General features: G+C 47.2%; 2 protein-coding genes across 2 annotated transcripts; one reads left to right on the forward strand and one right to left on the reverse strand.

The window, feature by feature from the left end:
• Positions 1–10,063: 10,063 nt before the first annotated feature.
• On the reverse strand, positions 10,064–15,818 carry LOC147963305 (uncharacterized). The gene is made up of 2 exons (XM_087528007.1): positions 14,602–15,818; positions 10,064–10,702 (listed from the first exon to the last, which is right to left on the reverse strand). Exons 1-2 carry the CDS (start codon positions 15,755–15,757, stop codon positions 10,638–10,640), a joined length of 1,221 nt encoding a protein of 406 aa, XP_087384133.1. The 5' UTR covers positions 15,758–15,818; the 3' UTR covers positions 10,064–10,637.
• Positions 15,819–17,727: 1,909 nt separating this feature from the next.
• Positions 17,728–20,438, forward strand: LOC147963306 (uncharacterized). The gene is made up of 2 exons (XM_087527717.1): positions 17,728–19,059; positions 20,103–20,438. The coding sequence occupies exons 1-2, from the start codon at positions 17,780–17,782 to the stop codon at positions 20,113–20,115; spliced, it is 1,293 nt and encodes a 430-aa protein (XP_087383843.1). The 5' UTR covers positions 17,728–17,779; the 3' UTR covers positions 20,116–20,438.
• Positions 20,439–24,355: the final 3,917 nt, after the last annotated feature.

The raw sequence follows: 24,355 nt of genomic DNA on the forward strand, positions 1-24,355 counted from the left end.
TTTGAAACACAAATATTATTTGAAATTTGCGAACTATTTTTGTAATGGGAACCTTTTTTGAAACTCCCGAACAAAAATTTGAAATCACAACCATTTTTTAAAATTATGCACAAAAGTTGAAACAAGAACATTTTTTGAAATTCACAAAAAAAATTGAAAACATGAACATTTTTATAAAATTGTCGAACATTTTTTCACAATTTGCCAACAATTTTTGAAATGGAAACATTTTTTTGAAAATCCTGCAATTTTTTTGAAAAGTTGTGAAATTTCGAACAATAACATAAAGAACAGAAACAAAAAAAAGTGAAAAAAAGAAAAAAAACAGAAAATAAAAAATAAAAAGAAACAAAAAACAGGTCCAAATAACGGTCCAGGAAACTTCTAGATGGTTCGCAAAACAGGTAGAAACCAAGGCTGGAACCTTCCAAAAGGTTGCCAAAACCAGATGTGATCTACTCGTTAGCTATCTTAGATGGGTCAGCCAAGTCGTTTGCTTAGTGTCGTCTTTGTGTGCGTTACCTTGATAGTTTGACGCATATAGCATCAAATAGGAAATCGCCGCGGATAGGAAACCCCATGGTGCATGTGGCCATGTGGGGCCAGACGCTGCGCCCACTAGTGGTTGCCTCCACCGCCTTTCAACCAAGTCATACCTCACGAAGCCTTTCTATTCATACAATGGTTTACACAACCGCTTGTGGAGCTTGCATAGAGAAAAGGGCAGACAATAGACAAGATTTGATCTAGAGGCTTTCAATAGATCAAATTCAAGATTAGCCACCTCAAAATTCACGTGTGCTCTATTTTCATAATGTGGCATTAGTAGTCCTGATGATTACGAGTTTGTAGTATTATAAATGTGTGATCATTGAGGGAGTCCTGGATTAGGAGGTCTTCGGACGGCTGGACTATCTTCATTGGCCGGACTGTTAGACTATGAAGATATAAGATTGATGACTTCATCTCGTGTCCGAATGTGACTCTACTTGGCATGGAAGGCAAGTTAGGCAATACGTATATGGATGTCTCCTCCTTTGTAACCGACCTTGTATAACCCTAACCCTCTCCGGTGTCTATATAAACCGAAGGGTTTTAGTCCGTACGACAACAATCACAACATACAATCATACCATAGGCTAGCTTCTAGGGTTTAGCCTCTCTGATCTCGTAGTAGATCTACTCTTGTACTACCCATATCATCAATATTAATCAAGCAGGACGTAGGGTTTTACCTCCATCAATAGGGCCCGAACCTGGGTAAAACATCGTGTCCCCTGCCTCCTGTTACCATTCGGCCTAGACGCACAGTTCGGGACCCCCTACCCGAGATCCGCCGGTTTTGACACCGACATTGGTGCTTTCATTGAGAGTTCCTCTGTGTCGTCGCCATTAGGCTTGATGGCTCCTACTATCATCGATAGCGATGCGGTCCAGGGTGAGACTTTTCTCCCCGGACAGATCTTCGTATTCGGCGGCTTTGCACTGCGGGCTAATTCGCTTGGCCATCTGGAGCAGATTGAAAGCTATGCCCCTAGCCATCAGGTCAGATTTGGAAGTTTGAACTACATGGCCGACATCCGCGAAGACTTGATCTTCGACGGATTCAAGCCACAGTCGGGCGCGCCGCACTGTCGCGATGGGTATGACCTAGCTCTGCCGCCGAACAGTATGCCAGAGGCCGCGCCCGCATCAGCTCCGACCCTTAGCTCGGAGCCAACTGCGCCAATTGAGGACGGGTGGCTAGACACCGACTCAGGGGCTGTAGTCCCGACGGTGGTCGAGCCAAACACCAGCACAATCCTCTGTGCAGCCCGTGACTCCAAGGTGCCGGACCCTTTTTCGGACTCCGAACCATCCGTGCCCCTGCCAATCGAATCCGATTGGGCGCCGATCATGGAATTCACTGCCGTGGATATCTTTCAGCACTCGCCCTTCGGCGATGTTCTGAATTCACTAAGGTCTCTCTCTTTGTCAGGAGAGCCCTGGCCGGATTATGGCCAACAGGATTGGGATGCGGACGATGAAGAAATTCGACGCCCACCCACCACCCACTTAATAGCCACTGTCGATGACTCAACCAACATGCTCGACTTCGACTCCAAAGACATCAACGGTATGGACGATGATGCGGGAGGCGAAGAGGAACCACCGCCCACAGGGCACTGGACGTCCACTTCATCATATGACGTATACATGGTGGACACACCAAAAGAAGACGACGACGAGGAACTGAAGGACGCACCGTAGGCTTGTTCCCTCGAGAAGCAGTCAAAGCGGCGGCGCAAGCGCCGCCCCAAATCCCGCCTCGGCAGAAATAACGATCATACAGAACCATCGTTGGAGCATGGCCAACCACTGCCGGACCACGGCAATACGGAGAATCAAACCGAACAAACCAATTCTGTCAAAGATAATAGTCCGGACGACATAACGCCGGATAGGCACCCGGAGCAGCAGAATGCCCGTCAAAGGCTTGTTGCACCGCGAGGAGTCTGAAAAAGCAGAAGCAAAGGCTCAAGGCTGCGCAGGACACACTCCAAATCAGATGGAGTAAAGTACTCAACACAGCAGCGAAGTACGGCGACAATCGCCCCACCAAGAGCTACCCAAAGCGGAAGTTGCTACCTGAATTCGATGAGGAGGCCTCAGACCCCCCCCCCCACAACCAAAATTCAAAACAGCCACCTGGCCGGATAGACGACCTCACGGCCAGCATAGAGCGGCAAACAATGCCACTCACAAGACAATACGCGATCCACGCGAGGGCTCACACCAAAAGGACGGCGCAACCAGATCCATCTATGGACCACGCAAGCGCGCCCCAGCATACAATGTAACACAACAAATATCCGAACAATGCGGTACACCCAGATACAGGGGTGCCGCACACCCCCTATGTTTCACCGATGAGGTGCTGGACCATGAATTTCCAGAGAGATTCAAACCCGTAAACATAGAGGCATATGACGGAACAACAGACCCTGGGGGTCTGGATTGAGGACTATATCCTCCATATCCATATGGCTCGAGGAGATGATCTCCACGCCATCAAGTACTTACCCCTCAAGCTCAAAGGGCCAGCTCGTCACTGGCTTAAAGGCCTCCCCGAAAACTCCATTGGAAGCTGGGAAGAGCTCGAAGACGCTTTTCCGGCAAATTTTCAAGGGACTTATGTCCAACCTCCGGACGCGGACGATTTGAGTCATATAACTCAACAGCCCGGAGAGTCAGCCCGAAAACTTTGGAAGAGGTTTCTTACTAAAAAGAACCAATTTGTCGACTGTCCGGATGCCGAAGCCTTGGCAGCTTTTAAGCATAGCGTCCGTGACGAATGGCTTGCCAGACACCTTGGCCAAGAAAAGCCGAGAACAATGGCAGCATTAACAAGCCTCATGACCCGCTTTTGCGCGGGTGAGGACAGCTGGCTAGCCAGATGCAGCACCAATGACCCCAGTACATCTGAAGTTAGAGATGGAAACGGGAAATCACGGCGCAACAGCAATAACAAACGCCGGAATGAAGAAGATAGCACGAAGAGCACGGCAGTAAACGCCGGATTCAAAAGCTCTCGGCCAGGTCAGCAAAAGCCGCCCTCTAAAGGCGCCAGAGACGAACTGTCCAGCCTAAAAAAAATTCTGGACCAAATATGTCAGATCCATAGCACCCCTGGTAAACCCGCTAATCATACCCACAGAGAATGTTGAGTCTTCAAGCAATCCGGTAAGCTCAACGCCGTACACAAGGGGGAGGATACACCAAGCGAAGACGAGGATGAGCCTCTCAACCAAGACACTGGGGAACAAAAGAAATTTCCACCAGCAGTCAAAACAGTAAACATGTTACACGTGATCAAGGGAAGAAACAAAACAGCAGTCCCAGAAAAATATGCCCAAGGGCCTATCACCGCGGAGTCCTGCCACTGGTCGTCTCAACCGATCACTTTCGACCATCGTGATTACTCAGCAAGTATCCGGCATGCAGGATGGGCTGCCCTGGTATTAGACCCAATAATTGATGGATACCACTTCACACGAGTCCTGATGGATGGTGGCTGCAGTCTAAACTTGTTATACCAGGATACAATCCGCGAAATGAGGATAGACCCAACAAAAATTTGCCATAGCAACACTACCTTTAAAGGAGTAATGCCAGGCCCAGGGGCTCATTGTACGGGCTCCCTACTACTAAAGGTTATATTCGGCTTCCCCGATAACTTCCGTAGCGAACATTTAACCTTCCAAATCGCTCCGTTCCAAAGTGGCTATCAAGCACTACTCGGACGCGAAGCTTTCGCTCGCTTTAATGTAATACCGCACTACGCTTCCCTCACACTCAAGATGCCCGGCCCACGTGGCATCATTAAAGTGAACCGAAGTATTAAGCAATCTTTGCGCGCCGAAGAGCGTGCGGCTGCCTTGGCAGCCGCACACTAAAAACGGCCTCACCAAATAAAGCATTTAACAGGTCTTCAAGACCTCGGACACGGTTAGACGAGTCCGGCGTAGCTATATGTAATTCATACCGGATCAATGGTCACACCCCTATTACAAATAAAAGGGGCTCAACGCGCGCAGACAAGTGGCAATTTTTACTCATCTTGAATTATACATGGTTTCTTTAAAACCTATCTTTTTGCACGACAACTTTTTCACCTAAGTTCCTCTTTTTTACAGATGATCATCGTGCTACACCCGTCCAGGATACGGCACAACGGAGACATAGGCGCAGACGTGCAGCAGGGACCCGCTCCAAGGATTCTTTTTAGATTAAGACCCTGCGTAAACCTTTTTTACTGTCTCTTGTTGATACATATCCACCGAATTCTCAGCAAAGTTGAGAAGGATGCTGACGTCTTGGCATGTGGCTACGTCAGAATAATGCACGTACCTGGACACAAGGGGCTTCTTACGAAGGGCACTATTTAGGCCCGGTTTATACCATAAAAACCGAATACCTTAGGGAGTGTTCGGCGTCGCGAGTTTGGCCTTATATGCATCAGCTCCGAATCATTGTCTTTGGTCAAATGTTGGGTTTGCCTGGCTCCTGTGTTTTGGTGCCTTACGTTCCGCTTTACCGGCTAAGGTAGCACCAGGAGAACTACTGCGATTGTGCCCTAGTTCATCCGGACGAGCACCTCAGTAGAGAAAGCAGAAAACTGACTGTCATGATATAGCGTGAGACTGGTCAACCACTCGATGACCTATCGGAATGTTAGAATTCCTCCGCCTTAACGAAGGGCCGTTTTCCGGCCAGGCATGTATGCACCTCGCGATCGGGAGAGTGCGGAGCCACCAGGGGCTATTAGTAGCCCCACTGTCAAACTCCTATGGCTAAGTGAAAGTGTTAAAGCATTATAGTCCGGTTGCCTCGCTCGCTATGCTATCACCTCCTTAATAGGACCAAGATGTTGGGTTAAGTGTGAACATGCGTTTTTTGCGAGCACCTCCGCATTATATGCGTGGGGGTTGAAGTCGACGGCTGCAATCTTTCAGGTTATACACATGTATACATAAACGGCCGCACAGGAGGCATCATACTACTTTCAGGCAAAAGTATAAACATAGCCTTATAAAAACTTCATAAAAGCATTGTGTTTACAATGAGAATACATATCACTCAAACATAATATTCTTCGAGCACTGGGCCTCTATCAAACGAGCACCCTTGAGAACCTCCTCGAAATAATGCTCGGCAGCCACTCGGCCTATGGCCGAACCCTGCGCCGCAACAGTGGTAGCGTCCATCTCCGCCTAGTATGCTTTAACACAAGCAAGGGCCATCCGCGAGCCTTCTATGCACGCCAACCTCTTTATCGCATTAATGCGCGGCACCGCACCAAGGAACTGCTGCACTAAGCTGAAATAGCTGTTCGGCTTTGGCTTTTCTGGCCATAGCTGATCCACAACAGACCTCATGGCGAGTCCGGACAACCTATTCAGTTCGGCCCATTCGGCTAGGTGGTCAGTCAATGAAAGCGGACGCTCTGGAACGTGGAATTGCGACCAGAACAGCTTGTCCACTTCACGATCTGTCTGACCTTGGAAGTACTTGGCCGCATCGGCAGCGCTCGCCGCCAAATTCATATACGCATCTGCCAAACTCCACAGCCGATCCAGAGGGGCATACCGTGGATCTCCGAACCTCCTCCATAACATGAAGGGTTTCCCAGCCACAATATCCCCGGCCTCCCGCAGCTCCTCCTTCTTCGATCTCATAGCAGAACGGGTGTCTTTGTCCGCCGCTGTGGCCTTCTCAAGGTCCGTTGCCTTCGCCTGGTTTTCTTTTTCAAGGACCAGGAAACGGTCGGCAGTGTCTTTTAATTCTACGGCCATCTTGGCCATCTTCTCCTGGCTCTCGCAATGTGCGGCCTTCTCGGCTTTCAACTCTTCGGTCGCCTTCAAAGCAGCGGCATTACTAATCCTCGTTTGTTCCTTGGCTCGGGCAAGTTCTGCCCGCAAGGCTTCCACGGTGGCAGCTCCATCTGCAATCACAACATATTAAAGATACTTGCATCATGCTGCTCTTACTATGTGGCGTTCACCAGATAATAACACTTACCCTGTGCCTCGTCAAGCCTCTTGTTAACAAGCTCGATGTTGGCGTATGCCGCATCCAGTTGCCGTTTTAATTTGGCAAACTCACTAGTCCGGCTAGCCACCGGAGCTTCCACCACCTGCACATAGGGGCAGTCTGGTTATTGCCTAGGAATATGATCCTCTGTTCGCCGCCGTTCTCGATGACAACCAGAGTCTCAGGGGCTACTATCTACACATGGCACACCTAACATGTGCAGTACTATCACATATTATCTCACGTACCTCAAAGCCTGTCAGTAGACTCATAAAGGCTTCATGTAATCCGCCTTCGGCGGACGAGATTCTCTCCATCACCGTACCCATCAGCATACGGTGTTCTTCTGAGATGGCCGCTCGCCCCACCAACTCCCTCAGAATGTCCGACCGCACACCAGACGGTGCCGAACTCTTTTGTCTGCTCTCTTCGGGAGCCGGACGCTGGGGACTTCGGGGGTCTATGGGATTATCTTCTGGCCTCACCGGATCCGGAGAGGCCCTCCGTGACGACACTTCGGGGTCGCCCGCTTCTTGAGCGGAGGAGTCCGCTCAAGGCGTTTCATTCTCCATCATCTCTGGAAGAAGATCCCCCGAAGACGAGCTCATCCGAGAGGGGCTAAGGCCCGAACTGCGAGATATATGCGGTGGTTATTTTCTCAGAAAAAAAGATAGCATACCTTTACTATTAAAGTATTTTGGATCACTTACGACTCGTTGGAGGGCTGATCCCCCCGCAGACTTTGTGTGGCAAAAGCACCCCCCGAGGCAGGACCCTCTGTGGGAGACTTCTTCTCCCGTTCGGAGGCTTCGGCTTCCGGATCCTCGGAAGCAATCCTTTTCCTCCCCCGGTTTTCCTCCATCGTGGAGACGCTCATTCCCTCGGTTGGAACGGGCAGCGATGGGGGCCCGCGTCCGCCCGTATTATCCCCCCCTGTATCTTCCTTCGAGGGCTCCGGGCAAGGTGCGACCTCGAGCATCTTTTCCAATACCGGATTTTCCAAACCCTCAGGGAGGGGGGCCAAACACCGAATCATCTTCGCCTTTGTTAGCCAGTCCTGGTCAAAAAGCGAACTCTCAGAAATAACTTCGTGACGAATAAAAGACAGTGTGTTCGGACAGAGGATTTCTTACTTGTTCGGCGGCGCGGTTACTGCTCAGGCCCACGTCCTCGGTAATATCCGGACACTCTACTTGAGGTCCAAAGAATGCCTTGTACATCTCCTCATGCGTCAGGCCGAGGAAACTTTGAATGGCACGCAGTCCCTCTGGGTTGAACTCCCACAAGCGAAGGGGCCGGTGTCTGCAAGGCTGGACTTGACGAACCAGCATAACTTGTATTACCACAGCCAAATTAAAATCTCCCTCGAAGAGATCTCGGATGCGGCCTTGCAGTATAGGCACGTCCTTGGCTGGACCCCAGCTCAAACCTCTGCTAATCCATGACATCAGTTGTGGTGGGGGGCCCGAGTAGAAAGTGGGGGCAGCCGCCCACTTGGCACTTCTGGGAGCCGTGACGTAAAACCACTCCCGTTGCCATAATTTGGACACCTCTGGAAAGGAACCTTTCGGCCATGGAACTCCTGCCATCTTGCCTATTGATGCACCTCCGCACGCTGCATGTTGCCCCTCGATCATCTTCGGCTTTACTTCAAAGGTCTTGAGCCATAGGCCGAAGTGAGGGGTAACGCGGAGGAAGGCCTCACACACGACAATAAATGTCGAGATGTGGAGAAAGGAGTCCGAAGCTAGATCGTGGAAATCTAGCCCGTAATAGAATATCAAACCCCTGATGAAAGGATCCAGAGTGAGGCCTAGACCTCGGAGGAAGTGGGAGACGAACACGGCGTTCTCGTTGGGTTCGGGAGTAGGGACGATCTGCCCTCAAGCAGGCAGCCGATGCGAAACCTCGGCGGTCAGGTATCTGGCCTCCCTCAACTTCTTGATGTCCTCTTCCGTAACGGAGGAGGGCATCCATCGGCCTTGAAGGCTGGATCCGGACATGATTGAAGATCCGGAGCACCTAACCTAGGCTTTGGGTGTTAGAACCCGAGGCGGGGGAAGGGTTTGATTAAGCACGAGAGGGAAAAAGCGAAAACCTTGCTCCCTTATAAAGAGGGTGAATATCAAGCGTCCTCTCCATAGCCGTTTGGGACTTGCCTATAATCTAGGAGTCCTAGACACGGTTGGGTTACCCACGACCGCATTAATGAGAATCTCGTAATTGGGGGAACACGATCTCCGCTTCGACAAGACGTGTCAAGAAACCGCCTCGCATTATGTGTGGAGCTGGTTAAAAGAAACGGTTCGAATAATCACCGGGCCATGACATAACGCCGTGCTGCCAAAACAAGCCAGCAAATTAGATCTGCGAAAATATTATTCTCTCTGCGGTGGAATGTGGAACTTATTTTGCAGGGTCAGGCACTATCCTCGTATTCAAATTCTTCCGTGTTGTATTCAGAGAAGGAACCCGCCTTGCAATGCCGAAAACAATACTGCGTGCCGGACTCATCGTCATTGAAGCCTGGTTCAGGGGCTACTGAGGGAGTCCTGGATTAGGGGGTCTCCGGACGGCCGGACTATCTCCATTGGCCGGACTGTTAGACTATGAAGATACAAGATTCAAGACTTCGTGTCGTGTCCGGATGGGACTCTACTTGGCGTGGAAGGCAAGCTAGGCAATACGTATATGGATGTCTCCTCCTTTGTAACCGACCTTGTGTAACCCTAACCCTCTCCGGTGTCTATATAAACCGAAGAGTTTTAGTCCGTAGGACAACAATCACAACATACAATCATACCATAGGCTAGCTTCTAGGGTTTAGCCTCTCTGATCTCGTGGTAGATCTACTCGTGTACTACCCATATCATCAATATTAATCAAGCAGGACGTAGGGTTTTACCTCCATCAAGAGGGTCCGAACCTGGGTAAAACATCGTGTCCCCTGCCTCCTGTTACCATCCGGCCTAGACGCACAGTTCGAGACCCCCTACCCGAGATCCGCCGGTTTTGACACCGACAGTCATCTTTCTATTGACTTCATTCTTTAGACCATATGAGCTATTATGCATGATTTGACCTTCTATGTAATTCTTCGAATATCTTTCGTTGATGAGCTGAATGTCTAACCTATTGGTTGCAACATTAATCGTTTGAGTATCTATGTGTGCATATTACATCCTTTTTCTTTAGTCTAATCTTGGACAGGTAACAATGTGAGAACAACATAAGAAATGGTGTGCGTTAGATGGATGAATGGCGAGAAGGGATGAGATTAGCCTATTGATAACAAACTTGTGTATGTTTTTACTTTCTTGAATTTCCTTGTTAAGGGTAAAATTGATTTGTTTATTATCTCACTATTGTTATGGGAAGTAGATCAATTTCATTCATTCGATATATCATTGCACCAATGCTCCATAGCTTCTAATCTTAGTATCTAGGTGTGTCTATGGATATTTGGCCACCATTTTTTTTAGATCATCAGGGGAGTTTGGAGCCCCCCCGGTTCCATTCATTGTGAATAAATGAAACCACATCGGTCTAACATCCAAACATGCCTCAAAACGCATGTTCTCAAAGAGCAAGAAAATAAAACAGTACGGGGGAACAAAAAAGGCCTGCAGCCTATTACAGGATCGAGGATCCGACTTTCATGACACTGAACTTAACCGATGAAACACTACAGCAAAGTGATCCTCATTCCTCCTGCACCGGCTCGAACCCTCATGTCTTCTGCAGCGAGCATCTCGCGGACCTCCTTGATATGCTCCACGAGTCCCCCTTTCATCTTCTTGAGGGGTTGAGTTGGTGTGCCAGGCCAGTCGAGAGGCGATGCAGGGCTCGAAATCGCCTGAGCAGTTTTTTTTTTATGACGGATCACTTGGCCTTGAAGAGTCAGTACTCTGGAACCCACCTTTACAAGCCCCAGAACCAAGCTTGGGATAAGAAGAGTCATGAGTGGCACCTCCAGTGCCCATCAGGTTCCTCTTCACCCCAGAGTCAATTGGAGTGGGCTTTTGAGTATGCAGGATATCCAATGTAGTATCCCCTGCATTTTCTCAAGTGAGTCCTCGGAGTACAGAATCATCCACCTCTTGAGGGTCTTCCAGACCAGCCACCAGATCTGTTTAATATCAGACCAGACTTCATTATCAAAAACATGTTTATTTCTGGTTTTCCACAGGCACCACAAGACACAAGCACAAAAGGCATTAAGTACTTTATGTTTCTTGTTGGCAGGCCAAAATTTGGCTATGGAATAATAACTAGATCCTACTTCTATGGAAAGAAATGAGGAGACTGCATCCCAGATGTTCTTTGCAACCACACAGTCAAAAAACAAGTGGTTTACAGTTTCCTATTCAGAACAAAAAAGACAGTCGGGGTTCCTATCTATGCCCCTTTTAAGTAAATTGTTCTTAGTCATAAGTTTGTTATGCGCCAGGAGCCGGAGAAAAACCTAGATTCTGGGGGGCACAACAATGGACCAAATAGAAGGGATGTAGATAGGCTTCACACCCCTAAAATTGATGATGGCATAAAGTGAGCTAGAAGAATAGACCCCTTTGGATTCATACTGCCAGACCATAGCATCATCATCTGCTTTGAGCACAGTCTCCTTTATGATTTGTTCAAGGGAGTACCACTCCTCCATCATGACAGGGGTGAAAATTCTCCTAAAAGTAAGCTTAATGTTGCTCCCATCCCAAACTTCAGAAACTGTCACACATTGTTGATGACAAATAGAGTATAAAGGCCAAAATTGAACTGAGAGAGGGGAGGTTCCAAACCAGATATCCTCCCAAAATCTAATTTTCCTACCATTTCCCACTACCCATCTGTAGCCAAACTTAAGGGCCTTGGCAGCCCACATAACCCCTTTCCAAAAATTTGAGGAGGCTTGTGGTCTACATGCAAAAATATTAGGAGCATTCCTAATATACTTGTTGTCTACAATTGATTTCCAAATTTTACCCTCATCTTGGGCGTATCTCTTGACCCAACTGCCCAATAAACACAGGTTAAGATCCGTGACATTGGGGATCCCAAGCCCTCCATGTTCTTTCTTCATACAAACTAGGTGCCAGTTGGCCAGGTGGAGTTTCCTGTTCCCCTCAAAGTCACTCCAAAGGCAATGAGCTAGTTGACTATTAATCAGATCTAGGGCCCATTTAGGGAACTTAAAGAAGGACAGTAAATAAATGGGGATACTAGCTAGACAAGCTTTAATGAGAGTTATTCTAGCCGGGTAGGACAGTAGTTTTCCCCTCCAGCTAGCCATCCTATTTAAAATCTTATCAATAAGAGGCTGGATGTCTTCCCTCCTCAGCTTGTCATAATGTAAAGGAATCCCTAGATATTTTATTGGAAATGTACCAGCAGTACATCCAAAGGTATTCATGAAGTTACTTAGCTCTCCTCCCTCAACTCCTAATGGAATGAGTTCACTTTTAGTATAATTGATTCTCATACCTGATACTCTCTCAAAGCAAGTCAAAATCATTTTCAAGTTAGCAGCCTTAGATTCATCCTTATCCATGAAGAGGATAGTGTCATCTGCATATTGCAGACATATCCCTCCACCGGGGATAAGATTAGAACAAAGCCATTTAATCAGGTTGTGAGAAGCTGCTTTAATGAGCATTCTAGTTAGCACATCTACCACAATATTAAAAAGTAAAGGAGATATAGGATCTCCTTGTCTTAGTCCTTTGTTGGTTACAAAGAAGTCACTATCAACCCCATTGACCTTGACTCCCACAGAGCCCATATGAGTAATTTGATAGATCCATTTGGTCCAAACAGGACCAAAATTTCTTTTTTGGAGAATCTCCATCAATAAATCCAGATTAACTTTATCAAATGCTTTCTCATAATCTAACTTTAGCACTAGTCCTGAATTATCAGAGTGGAAAGTAGAATGTAAAACTTCATGAGCTGTCACTACACTTTCAAGGATGTATCTCCCTTTTATGAAAGTTGATTGGTTACTGGAAGTAAGGAAATTCATGAGAGTGGCAAGCCTATTAGTTAAAACCTTGGTAAAAACCTTAAAAATACAGTTCAGCAAACTAATGGGTCTAAATTTCCTCATATCCGTAGCATCTTCTTCCTTAGGAATGAGAGTAATCATAGCAAAATTTAATCTATATATATCAAGTTTCCCTGCATGGAAGTCATCAAACAAAGCCATAACATCCTGCTTGATAACTTCCCAAAATTCCTGAAGAAAAAGAAAGGACAAGCCATCTGGTCCAGGGGCCCCTTCAGAGTATGAACCAAAAATGGCATCCTTCACCTCTTTTTCAGAAAATGGAGCTTGGAGATATTCATTATCATTCTCAGATATTTTCTCCTCAACAGAGAAAAAGTCTTGTCTTAAATTGAATCCTCCTCTACCTTCATTCTTAAAAAGATCTTTATAAAAATCAGAGGCTATTTTAATCATCTCTCTGGTGTCTGAGGTAGGACCATCAGGGCCAGCTAGAGAATGAATAAGAGTCTTTCTTCTCCTTTGGTTGGCTACAGCATTAAAGTATTTGGTATTCCTGTCTCCCTCTAATATATCTCTATCTCTAGATCTTTGTCTAGCCTTGGTTTCCTCTTTAATCCAGATATATCTAAGTTCTTTTAGAATATTCTGCATCCTAGCAGTGTCAACATCAGAGAGACAAGTTGTTTCAGTGAGGGCAGTTTTCAGCTTCCTAATCTCTGCTTCTACATTTTTACTCCACCCTTTGGAGAATTTTCTGAATCTTCTAACTTTTTCTTGCCAGACATCTATTGGTTTGCCCTTCTTGACTGGAGCAGTCCAGTTTTTGATGGCCAAGTCCTTAAAATCTTTATGGAGCAGCCACCATTTTTCAAATTTGAAACTGGAGCCTCTAGTACTGCTCCCCAACCCTGAATCCCATAGAAGGGGAGTATGGTCACTCCCAGTTCTAGGGAGGGCTTGGGAGGTACATAGAGGGAACATAGCTTCCAGCTCAGTGCTGCAGAAGATCCTATCTATGGTAGTCATGATGTTATTCTCTTGGTTATTAGCCCAAGTGAACTTCCTACCTGACATCCTAATTTCTAGAAGGCTCCAAATTTCTACCCAGGCATTAAATTTATCAGCCCAGAGATGATTAATGTTACCATTACTCTTATCTTGCTGATACCTAACTAGATTAAAATCTCCTCCTGTGAGAGTGGGCATTTGGTCATCCACAAAGAGGCTATGAAGTTCAGAGATAAAAGCATCTTTTCCCTCATCATATGGAGACCCATAAACAGCTATCACTCTAAAGCAGGTCCCATTAGCTTTAACTTTCAGGTTGCAGGACACAGAGTAATTCAGAGAGCTCCATTGGAGGACCTCAAAAATATCTGCATCCACACCAACCAAGATACCACCAACAGTGCCTACAGCAGGGAGATGGTGCCAGATAAAATTCTTATTCCCACTAATGGACTTAAGAAATGCAGCAGTAAGCTCTTCTTTCTTAGTTTCCTGGAAAGCAACTATACTAGCATTTGTTTTAGTCAAGGTATCTACAATACAAGGCTTCTTCCCTGGGGTAGTGATACCCCTGATATTCCAAAATAAACAATTCATTTAAAAGAGTACTCTCTTGGGGTGCTTGCCCCGCCTATGTTTGGAGATTTTGGACCAGATAATACTCTGGTCATCAGCAGCATTAGAGGTCCTGTTTAACCCCACAGGTGTAACAGGAGAATCTAAGCCAACTTTTTGGTTTTCAAGCCCAACAGGCTTACCCAGGGAGTCTATTTTTTCTACACTATCTTTTCCTAAAGTGTTATGAACCTTGTCCCCAGTTATGCTATCTCCTTGAGCTATGCTATTTTCTATGCGGATAGGCCCTGCAGGCCCTTTAGGAATTTTGTTCTTAGAGACTATTGAAGCATAACTTTCTTTCTGCACATCAATCTCTACTCCCACCATTCTAGCTACAGAAATAAATGCAGGATCATGAAAATTCTCAAAGTAATTTTTCTTAATTGTACATTTGTGTTTACCTTTAGGCTCTTCTAGGTTCTGGACCTTCTTTGACCCCATGGCAATCTCCATGATTGTTCTCCCACCAATGTCAATCCTGGAGCTCTTTCTTTGTGCCTGAACTGGTCCCCATTTTTGTAGTATGGGTGAGGCATGAGTTGTGTTTGTGGCAAGACTGGGGCTGAAAATCACCTCTTCTAGGGATTCACTTTCTACTACCACCTCAGCTTGTTCTTCAAGCAAGCTGATGTTATCCTCCTCATCCTCATCTCCAATCTCCATCTCTTGCAGCATCTTGAAGCTTTCATCTAAGGAAATGGGGTCCTGGAGTTGCTGTAAGTAGGCCAGAACATTTTGCTTAGTTTGGTGAGGAGTTCTAGAGGTAGAACCATTTCCCCCAGATTGAGATGAGGAATTTTTTGCAGTGTGGTGAGAGCCTCCAGCCCCATCATCACTGTTGGTGTTGTTCAGTGATTCTTTTTCTTTGTTCTTCTCAGTGTCTTCATCCAGAAGATCATCTTGTTCAAGGTCCTCTACTGGTGGTTCCACAACTATTTTGATCTTATACAGCTTGTCTCCTATACCAAAGATTCTTTCAGTAGGAATTTTGGTAAAGTCTTTGCATCTGATTTTGATTCTAACCACCTCAAAGAAAGATTTGAAGTTTCCCTGCCAGTCCACATCAATCAAGGTTCCCAGAACAGAAGCAATTTGCTCTAGAACTGACCATTCTGCCCATGCTGGAGCCACTCCTCTTAACTGAAGCCAAACAGACTGGAGTTCAGCATGAAATTCCATCTCTCCTTTCCACACCTCAACATTGACAGAAACTCCCTCAATTTCAGGTAGTCCAAAGTTGGGGTATCCAGCAACTATTGCTACAGGGATATGAGGGGGGAATTTGACAAGGAAAGTCCAGCTAGCTAGCATCCTGATGTGCCATGGCCAATTGGTTTTGTATATTACAGAGAAGTTATGGGCCAGTTCTTCCTTGGTGACCTGCCCAGCTTCTATGTAAACAATCCCAACATTTTTCTTGTTCCCTACATGTTGGTCATTGACATCTGGGACATCAATCTTGAAGAACCCTAAACCTGAAGCTACACTGCCCACATACTTAGCACAATTCCTAGACTTCTTTTTGACTGGACAGTCCTCTACCTTGTGTGTCACCATCTTGCAAATAAAACATGAGGGGGGCTTTGGGCACTGGGCCTTATGGTGCCCAGGCTCTCCACATGTGTAGCAAGTAACATCACTGTAGTCACCTCCAGTAGAATCCTTAGCCTTGTTAGCATTCTTGTTTTTGTTCTGTGGCTGCTTCTTCTTCTGTTGTTGAGTCTGATTGTTGTTCTCTCTGTTGTTATCTACTGTTGACTGCATCAAGGAAGCTTGTCCCCTGACTTCCTTGCATTTGCATCTGGGGTGGTGCTTGCCCTTGGAATTGTTGCCCGGGGCCTCCTCCTTGTTGCTGCAGCTTTGATTTTGCATATGATTTGGACCCCAATTGCCTGGTGCTCCCCACTAGTTCATCATCGGAGGCGGCTGCAGGAACGGCCCCTGGTACCATGGGGGAGGGGCACCTTGAAAGCCAAATCCGAAGGGGAATTGCTGTTGCGGGGGGCCAAACTGCTGCGGCGCCCACTGGTTCTGCCCGCCCCCTCCATGATCAGCTTGATCAAGATGGTCATCGCCTCCCCGCTGGTTCCTGTTCGGGTCGCGTCTACCTCGCCCTCGACCACGGCCCTGAGCATCAGCCATCGCGATCAGATCTGAGAAATTGGGCTGTTCTCCTCTCCACTCACTTGCAGAAATTGAGATGGTGGGCACTGAGGGGAGGTGTTGATCCTGATCGCAGGCGGGGTGGCAGTCTGCCGCGGTGAAGGAGCGGCGGCGGAGGAGGGATTTCTCGATCCAGACTAGGATCGAGGGGGGATTAGGGTTTGTGGCCGCGTCTCCCCCCACAGCTGCCCAAAGTAGGCCCTGATGGCATCTCCTTCTCCCTCACGTGGCTCCTCCACCTCAGCACGCTCCGCTGCCTTTTGCTTCGGGTCGCACCTTCGTCTAACTTTCTCACTGACGAGTGAGGCCTTGTACGGCGCCCCATCTGCAAAGCAGAGTATCTCTCCGACCTTGGCAACCAGCGTCTTCTCCGGCAAGGCCATGATCGCCGCAGAGTGCTGTCGGGAATTCACCCCATCTGCCATCACTCGAAACCCGGGGTCAGCCGCCAACTTGAGCGGCGTACCAAGGTCCCAGCCAGATTGCTGGAGGCATGGGGGATTCGAGATCTCGCCGCCCAAGCTCATGGGAGAAAGGGTTGGAGAGACCAGAACGCCCTCCACTTGACTCTGCTCGCCGACGAGGGTGAGCTCATCTCCGCGCGCGCCCACGCAATCACATCCTCTGGTGAAATCTCTTCCCCCACCATCATCCGCTCCATCTCTTCCTCCGATGCCTCCACGCAGATCCGTGTGACTAGCTTGATCTTCGAGTCCCCCCTAAGAGGAAGCCGCATCGTCCTCCTCATACGCGCGCGATGCATCTCCTCCGCCATCTCTTCCCCGTCGTATCGCGTCCCCTCCCCCCTCCTCTCCATAGCGAGCCAACGGGTGTGGGGGAGAAGCCAATACAACTAACGGCCGAGGGGGAGGAGTCAGCGTGACCGATGAGGAGGCTGCGGCGCGCCGGCGTGCGGGGTTCGTCGGCGGGATCTGCCGGATCTGGTGGCTACGGTGGTAGGTGGACGGGGCGAGGCAGGTTGCGTGCGCGAGACCGAGACCGAGAGCGCTCATGTCGGCTTGCACATTCCATACTTTATTTGGCCACCATCGATCCAACAAAATAGTAATTGCCATGCATGTTCATTATCTAACATTATCTTGAAGGGCTCACATTGGCAGTAAACATAAATGTCAAATGTAGTACTCGGCATGAAAAACAAAATCCTTCTACTCCCCAAACCTTCCTTCACTAATAACCAACCAAAAACTGCCACGTATTCTCAGCCCCGTAAAATCCCGTTGCCAGCCCGTTGACGTAGCATTGCTCATGAAAGATGCATGTTATGTGGTTTGGGCTTCGATGGGCCTAAACTGCCAGAGCAGGCTTCGATCGGTTATTTCTTCCCATTCGTGCACCTCCTGCCCAGCCCGAGCATTTCTCGACCCCCTTTCCCAAACCCCAACTCCGGCCGAAATGGAGGGCGGTCTGCCGCAGCCGGCGGCATCCAAGGTGCTCGACGACCACGGAATCCTCGCCGAGATCCTCATCCGCGCCGCCAAAATTGACGGAGAGTCGACTGCGCCGCCGCCGCCGTCCGTATCCAAGGTGTTCGACGACGACGACCTCCTCGCCGAGATCGTCCTCCGGGTCGGCCTCCCCACCACTCTCGTCCGCGCCGCGGCCGTCTGCCGGCGCTGGCTCCACCGTGCCTCCCGCCGCGAACTCCTCCGCCGGTTCCGCGAGCGGCACCCGCGCCGCCTCCTCGGGTTCTACGTTGTCGAGGTGGACTGTTCGGCGGCGCCGACCGTCCCGCAGTTCGTCCAGGTTCCGCCTCAGCCGCCGGAGCTCACCGCGGTGACCCGCCGCGCGGGCTCCAGCCTGGGCGCCTACCTGAGAGAACACGGCGCGCCGAGCTCCATCATGGACTGCCGGAACGGCAGTCTGCTCATGAGGCACGAGCGCCACGACCACGACCAAACCCGGTCGACACTCCAGGCGCATAGCCTGCTGTGGCCCCAGAGAGGCAGCGTCGTCTTACCGGGGTTCCCATTCCCCCGACTCCGGTTCGGAAGCTCCTACACATACTCTGGAATTCTCTCCAAAGAAGGCGACGGTGTGTTCTACTTCTACGTGTCGATGCAGTCTACTGTGGACAGGAAACATACAGCGTACGTCTATATGTTGCAAGATGGTGTTTGGGTTATGCATAGCTTGACCATAGGCCAGATCCCTCCTCCGCAGTCGGATTTGGAAGCCGTGCTTGTTGCCAATAAGATCTATATGCCAGCCGGCAAGAGCGACGTTGTTGTCTTGGATTTGACGGCCTCGACGTTCTCAACGATTCAGCTCCCACAAGGGGTCGAGCATGTCGCGAGAAACACCATCTTGTCACGGGCAGACGATGCTGCTGGTGTATACCTTATCAATGTCAAAGAGCTTGAACTTCGTATCTGGCTCCACAAGGGGGGCGACTGGTTGCTAGTGGACAGCATTTGCTTGCGTGACATGTTAGCTGGTTTGAGTATGCTGGATGGCAATGCTTCTCTCCAGATAAAACAGGTGGGGGACAATGCCGAGTTTGTGTTGCTGGAGATGATGTCGCAATACGCACTCTTCCTGGATATCAAGTGCAGGACACTGCGTAAAGTATATGAGGTGACTAAAGAGGATCAATATTTGGGTGATATACATCCTTTTATGATGATATGGCCTCCAACGTTCCCTGCGCTCAAGGATGATCCTGCAACTGCAAGGTTTGCCTTTTGCTCCCTTAGATCATTTTCGTACTGCTTTTGTTGAGGTTGCAAAGCTTTGCAATGTGCATTGTGTTAATCTTGTTTTTTCTATGCTGCTGCTTTGTTTTGCCATGTGCTTTACAGTTGAAATTCGTAGCTTAGATCATTGCACCATCATAATAGATTAGTTATGGAAACAGTTTGCATTGCCACACTCATAATCCTCCAAGGCTTTTGTTAATGGTTCATCAACCTTTCCACTATTTAGTATAAACTGTGGAATGGTGGCCATTTTAGATACACTAGTCCAGCACCATTTGAGATGCTTTTTGTACCCATAAGATGATACTCTACTCTTTTTTAATGTGGTTTGAATTGTAGTTGTTTTTTGGATTACCATAGAGGGGGGAGTTTTGTACGGTAGGATGATGGTGTCCGATACATGTGGGTTAATGGTCAACTGGGTTGAGAATGACAATGTGGATATTGAAAGGGAATTTAGAGAGCGATGGGTTACCAATTGGAAGTATGGAAGTTCGTTTCTGTCATCTCCATTTCTCATAGTCATAATACATTGTATGAAGTCGAGTTATTTTGTGTGAGATTGTCCATAATTGTTTCTTATAGAATGTTATTTAGATATAAATCAGTTTTCCATTTCTCTATGATGAAGCATGCTACTGCTCACACAGAGCTTAACTCTGGTTTGTGTAGTTTACACCGGTACACATTTGCTAGTGCATGTTTTCTCTGAGTCGGGTACTATTGTAATCGAGATACTCCGGTCCTGCATCGCAAGTATATACTCCAGTCTGAAAACCTGGTACTTGGGTGGCCTTTACCTTCCATGACCAGCTTCACTGTTCAGGCCATATACAAGGAAGAAAAATATGTTGGTTTGGGATAGCAGAGCACTTAATCTGCATTGTTTGAGTGCCGCGTAACATTTGTCTGCCGTCGTTCTACTACTTGTTTTGTCAATTTTCTAGATCGTCTGGTGCATAGTTAGTTACCTTCGTCCGAACTGATCCTTGTTTTGTTTCTCCTTTTTTATGGAACAGAGATGTCATGTGAAGAACAGGCCTATAACTGGGAGTTGCTGGATGGTATGTACATATGTCAGTGGTAAGCTATGGCGGGTGCAGTCAAAGATGAGCTGAGCTGCATTTCCTGGTCACCAGTAGTACTGAACGCCGTTCCATCTTTTATCCTTCAGGCTTAAGTAAAAGGCAGTACATTGGGTTGCTTGGTTTCTTCTCCGTACTTGGTTTTGAGACTTCAAAAGATCTAGTGCAATGAATTATTTTATTTTCCCGGAGAGTAGAAGTCGCTGCCTGCCTTGACGTGTTGTCATCCACTTAAGCCTTACCAGGAAAGAGTTCAGTTGACTGAATTTTGCTGCATGCATGCTTTCTCTGAACTAACTGAACACCATGTCTGAATTTTGCTGTTTGCATGCTTGCCTGGCTGTTGCAGAAACCATATATAGGAGGTCTCTGTCAAAAGAATGAAACGATCACCTACAAAAATGGTTCCATCCATCCTTCAGTGCTGTTGCTTGGTTTCGCTTTAGTTCAGAAGACATGCTACTGAACAAACATGCTACCATTGTTACGAGCACATTCGTGTTATTCGACATATGAACACTTCACTAAAAGCAGGAGTGCATGAAATCTTGAGACATAGTTAGTGCTGATGGCAGCCACTCCTTAATTTACCCACCACTCTTCGGAGCCATCAAATTGAACTTTTGTTTCAGTTAATTCTGAAAGAATTACCTTAACCATTACTAGTTGCTATTTGATTGATCACATTCATCGGGATATGAGCGCAATGAACATGTATTGCTGCCGGTGGGGTGTATTGGTCACGTGACATGCTAGCTTCAGGTTTTCAGTGGAAGCCTGCAACACAACAGACTTCTCTTTTGCTAGTTGCAACCAGAATCAAGGGTAAGAAGATCACAAAAGATAAGACCATATAGAGGCCATGTATGAAAGGACCTTACCGTGAGCCAAAAAGTCACAAAACTGTATATCCTCCCTTTTAATATTAGCAACCCAATGTCGAGAGCATTTCTCAAATGCAGCTCACATAAGCCACAAACGATTCTTTAGCCCAACCAACATTTGAAAACAAAGCCAGGACATGAGTCGATGACAATAATTAAAGTCCCAAGAATCCTAGATGGTATTAGAAACAAAGTTAATGTGCTTCTCTACAAGCACGCCGTCGATCTCGACCCACTCCAACAAGAACATTAAGGAAAAGTACATGAAAGGTAGCCGTGGTCTGACTATCTGTGCGTGCGTCAGGCTCAAGCTACAATACACCAAGGGATGACAGAGTTGACACGATTACTTAGGATATAATCATTTGTTTCCACCAAATTGAATCCGTCCCTGGTACTATAAGGATCCTCTGCGGGGGGAACAAGTAGATCGAGTGGTGTCTTTGGAAGGCTCGTGTGAGTTTCCACATGTTGACATAGGTGATCTTCTATAATCGTCTAACAATTCGTATGTAGTAATCCATCAGTGGCATTGAATATTACGACCACTGTTTCGATCGCAACCGCCATGTGTACGAGAAGTAGGTAAAAATAGACACCACGTCACTATCTTCCCATGCATAAAAGCAAGTCAATATAGCAGAAAAACCAGTGCACAACTATTACTGTTACAACATCTTAATAGTAGTACTACCTCTATGAAATATAAATATAAGTATGGAACGAAGAGAGTACGTAGCAAAAATAATGTCATTGTAAACTACATTTAAATATAGCTTTCCGAGTTGTGGATGCCGTGGTTTTTGTTCAAGTTGTCTACCACTGGTATTATGAAGTTCCAAATTATCCATAACCACGGACATGACTTTTCGAAAGATTTAACCCTGCATGAGGACTCTAACTCTCCATTATAGATTCAGCATGCATACCTCGGTCCTCCTAGTACATGGACCGATGGAACCACCATGTAAACACGAATATGATTTGGAAGTTTGGAGGTAACAAGTTCCTCTAGCTAATGCCAAACTAATCAAGAAGGACCTCCCGGTGGGTCGACACCCGAATCAGAGCCGAACATATCTCTAGATCTGGTCCCAGCCGGATGGGTAAAGTTTCCAGCTAGCCAAACCAGATTCCCGTGGTGGCCGGCCCTGGCTACTTCTTAGTGCGGACCTACGCTTTCTGCACCCTGGCCCAAGTTGTTTTGAAAATACCTTGGTGCTAGCAACTCTCTATGCAAGTTTATGTTTTCAAATGGTAGTACCAATGTTGGGTCCTCTAGAAGAGTTCAACTCTAGATAAAGAAGTTCAAGGGGGGCGTATTACTCCACACACGGTAGGATGTGATAATCAAGGAATACAATAACCACCTCTCAGTAACTAAGGTTGACTAGAGTCGGACAATTCACCAGGGCATAGGTCTGAGCCTTCCACCCCTAGACAAGTATATAGTCAAGAATAAACAATTAAGCATAATACTAATGATATCCCAAAAATATCCATGTTGTTACATGGAAACACCTTCACCTGCAACTAGCAAAGCTATAGGAGGGGCTGAGTAAGAGGTAACATAGCCAATCAAAAGGTTTTGCTAGGTAGTGGAGGTTAAAGGCCTTTCTTTTCCTTTTTGTTTGTTTCGAGAAATATATCGTCCGATTCTCCTATATCCTGGCAATTGGGACGCTTGAAGAGTGTGGTAGGTAACGAGACCAAATGATAGCATCAAGACATCTAGAAATCAAAACTAGTAATAGTATCCAAGGGAATGATCATCCTTGTGGGGTATCCTACATTGAAGAAGATTGTTTATCCAAACTTCAGAAGTGTCATCAGACGAAATTAGCTCACTTCATAACGTTAACGGAAGCTATAGGGAAGATGCAAAGCTAGAAAGAGGTAAACGATATGATGAACATACACTCTACGGTTGAAGCACAAACACAAACAAACATGGCATGCCAAGCAAGTACAGCAGTATGCACCTATTTCGCATATCGACGGAACTCCACATTTAAAGAAGCATTGCAATCTTCTTTATGTCCACATCAAAGTTAAATGTTGTTTGGCACACACTCGCACCATATTCATTATTGGAATTGCAATGGATCCTTGTTCCAGAAGCATGTTGCAACAAGAGCCTTGTTGCAATTGAAACAAGACCCTTGTGGCAAAAAAGCATCTCCACCTCGCGACGTATTTGTCGCCATTTGCAACAAGAGGTGCAATTGTAATAGTACCCCATCTTGCAAAAGCATCTTTCAACTCTTCCTTAACCTCCATGGACCCATTCCGCACCGCCAACCTTTGCCGTCTGTCGTGTCACCCGACGAGCTCGCGTGGAGCAGAACACTGTAGCGCACTTCTCCCCGTCGCCCAGCCCACCTAGTCATCTCCCTCATAAGCCTCTGCCCAATTCACTCCAATATGGCCGCCGCCACCACCCACCACCGACCTTGTCTCCCTCATCACTGTTGCACCCACCCTCGCCCCTTCCGTCACCTCCCTTCCTACCTAGGCCTGCTCCGACCCATCAGTGCATCCATCGCCGGTTGATATCTTCTCCGCTCCAACCACAAACCTTAGACCTGACTGAGAAGGAATACGGGTGGTGGCGTGGAGGCAAAGGAGTCTATGTTTCTCCGTGGAGATGGAGGCTGACCTGTGAATAAACCTTCACGACGTGGTCAGTGTGTTGCGGATTGGGAAGCACCGCTGCGGCTGGGAACGCCATGGCTAGCTGGTCGGTCGCAGCACGACATGTGTTACGCTCGGCTGTTTGCAACATGACCAATGTTGTAAACACGTAAGCAGTGGGGAGGGCATTCTGCGCCACATAGGCACAAAATGTTTTTGGTTTCTTTTTAGAATTGGACATTTTTTGGCTTTTTTGGGGACTACTATTTTCCATTTAAAGGTACTAAATCTTTTGCTATTTATTTTAGAGAAATGGAATGTTTTACTTTTATTTAGACCATAGTCTTATGGAAAACTCTTGCCTTCACCCGACGGATCGCATGCGAGTGATCCGCCGCCTCCTTTATGTGACATGGCAACATCATGTGTGTTGCAAAATTGCCTTCCGTAACAACACCCTTGTTGTAAAATAAATGAAGACGAAAAAATAACAAATATTTTTGCAACATTGTCTGTGTTGCAATTTGGTTTTCGCAACAACACCCATGTTGCAAAAATAGCGATGAAAAAACCCTGCAACATCACCTATGTCGGAAAAGATTTCTGCAACGTATGCTTTGTTGCGAAGTATTTCCTCAACACTACCCTCCTTGCAATAATAAGAATGGC

This window comes from Triticum urartu, chromosome 6A, assembly GCF_056163025.1.
Source record: "Triticum urartu cultivar PI428250 chromosome 6A, HENAU_Tu73, whole genome shotgun sequence".
Classification (NCBI taxonomy): domain Eukaryota; kingdom Viridiplantae; phylum Streptophyta; class Magnoliopsida; order Poales; family Poaceae; genus Triticum; species Triticum urartu.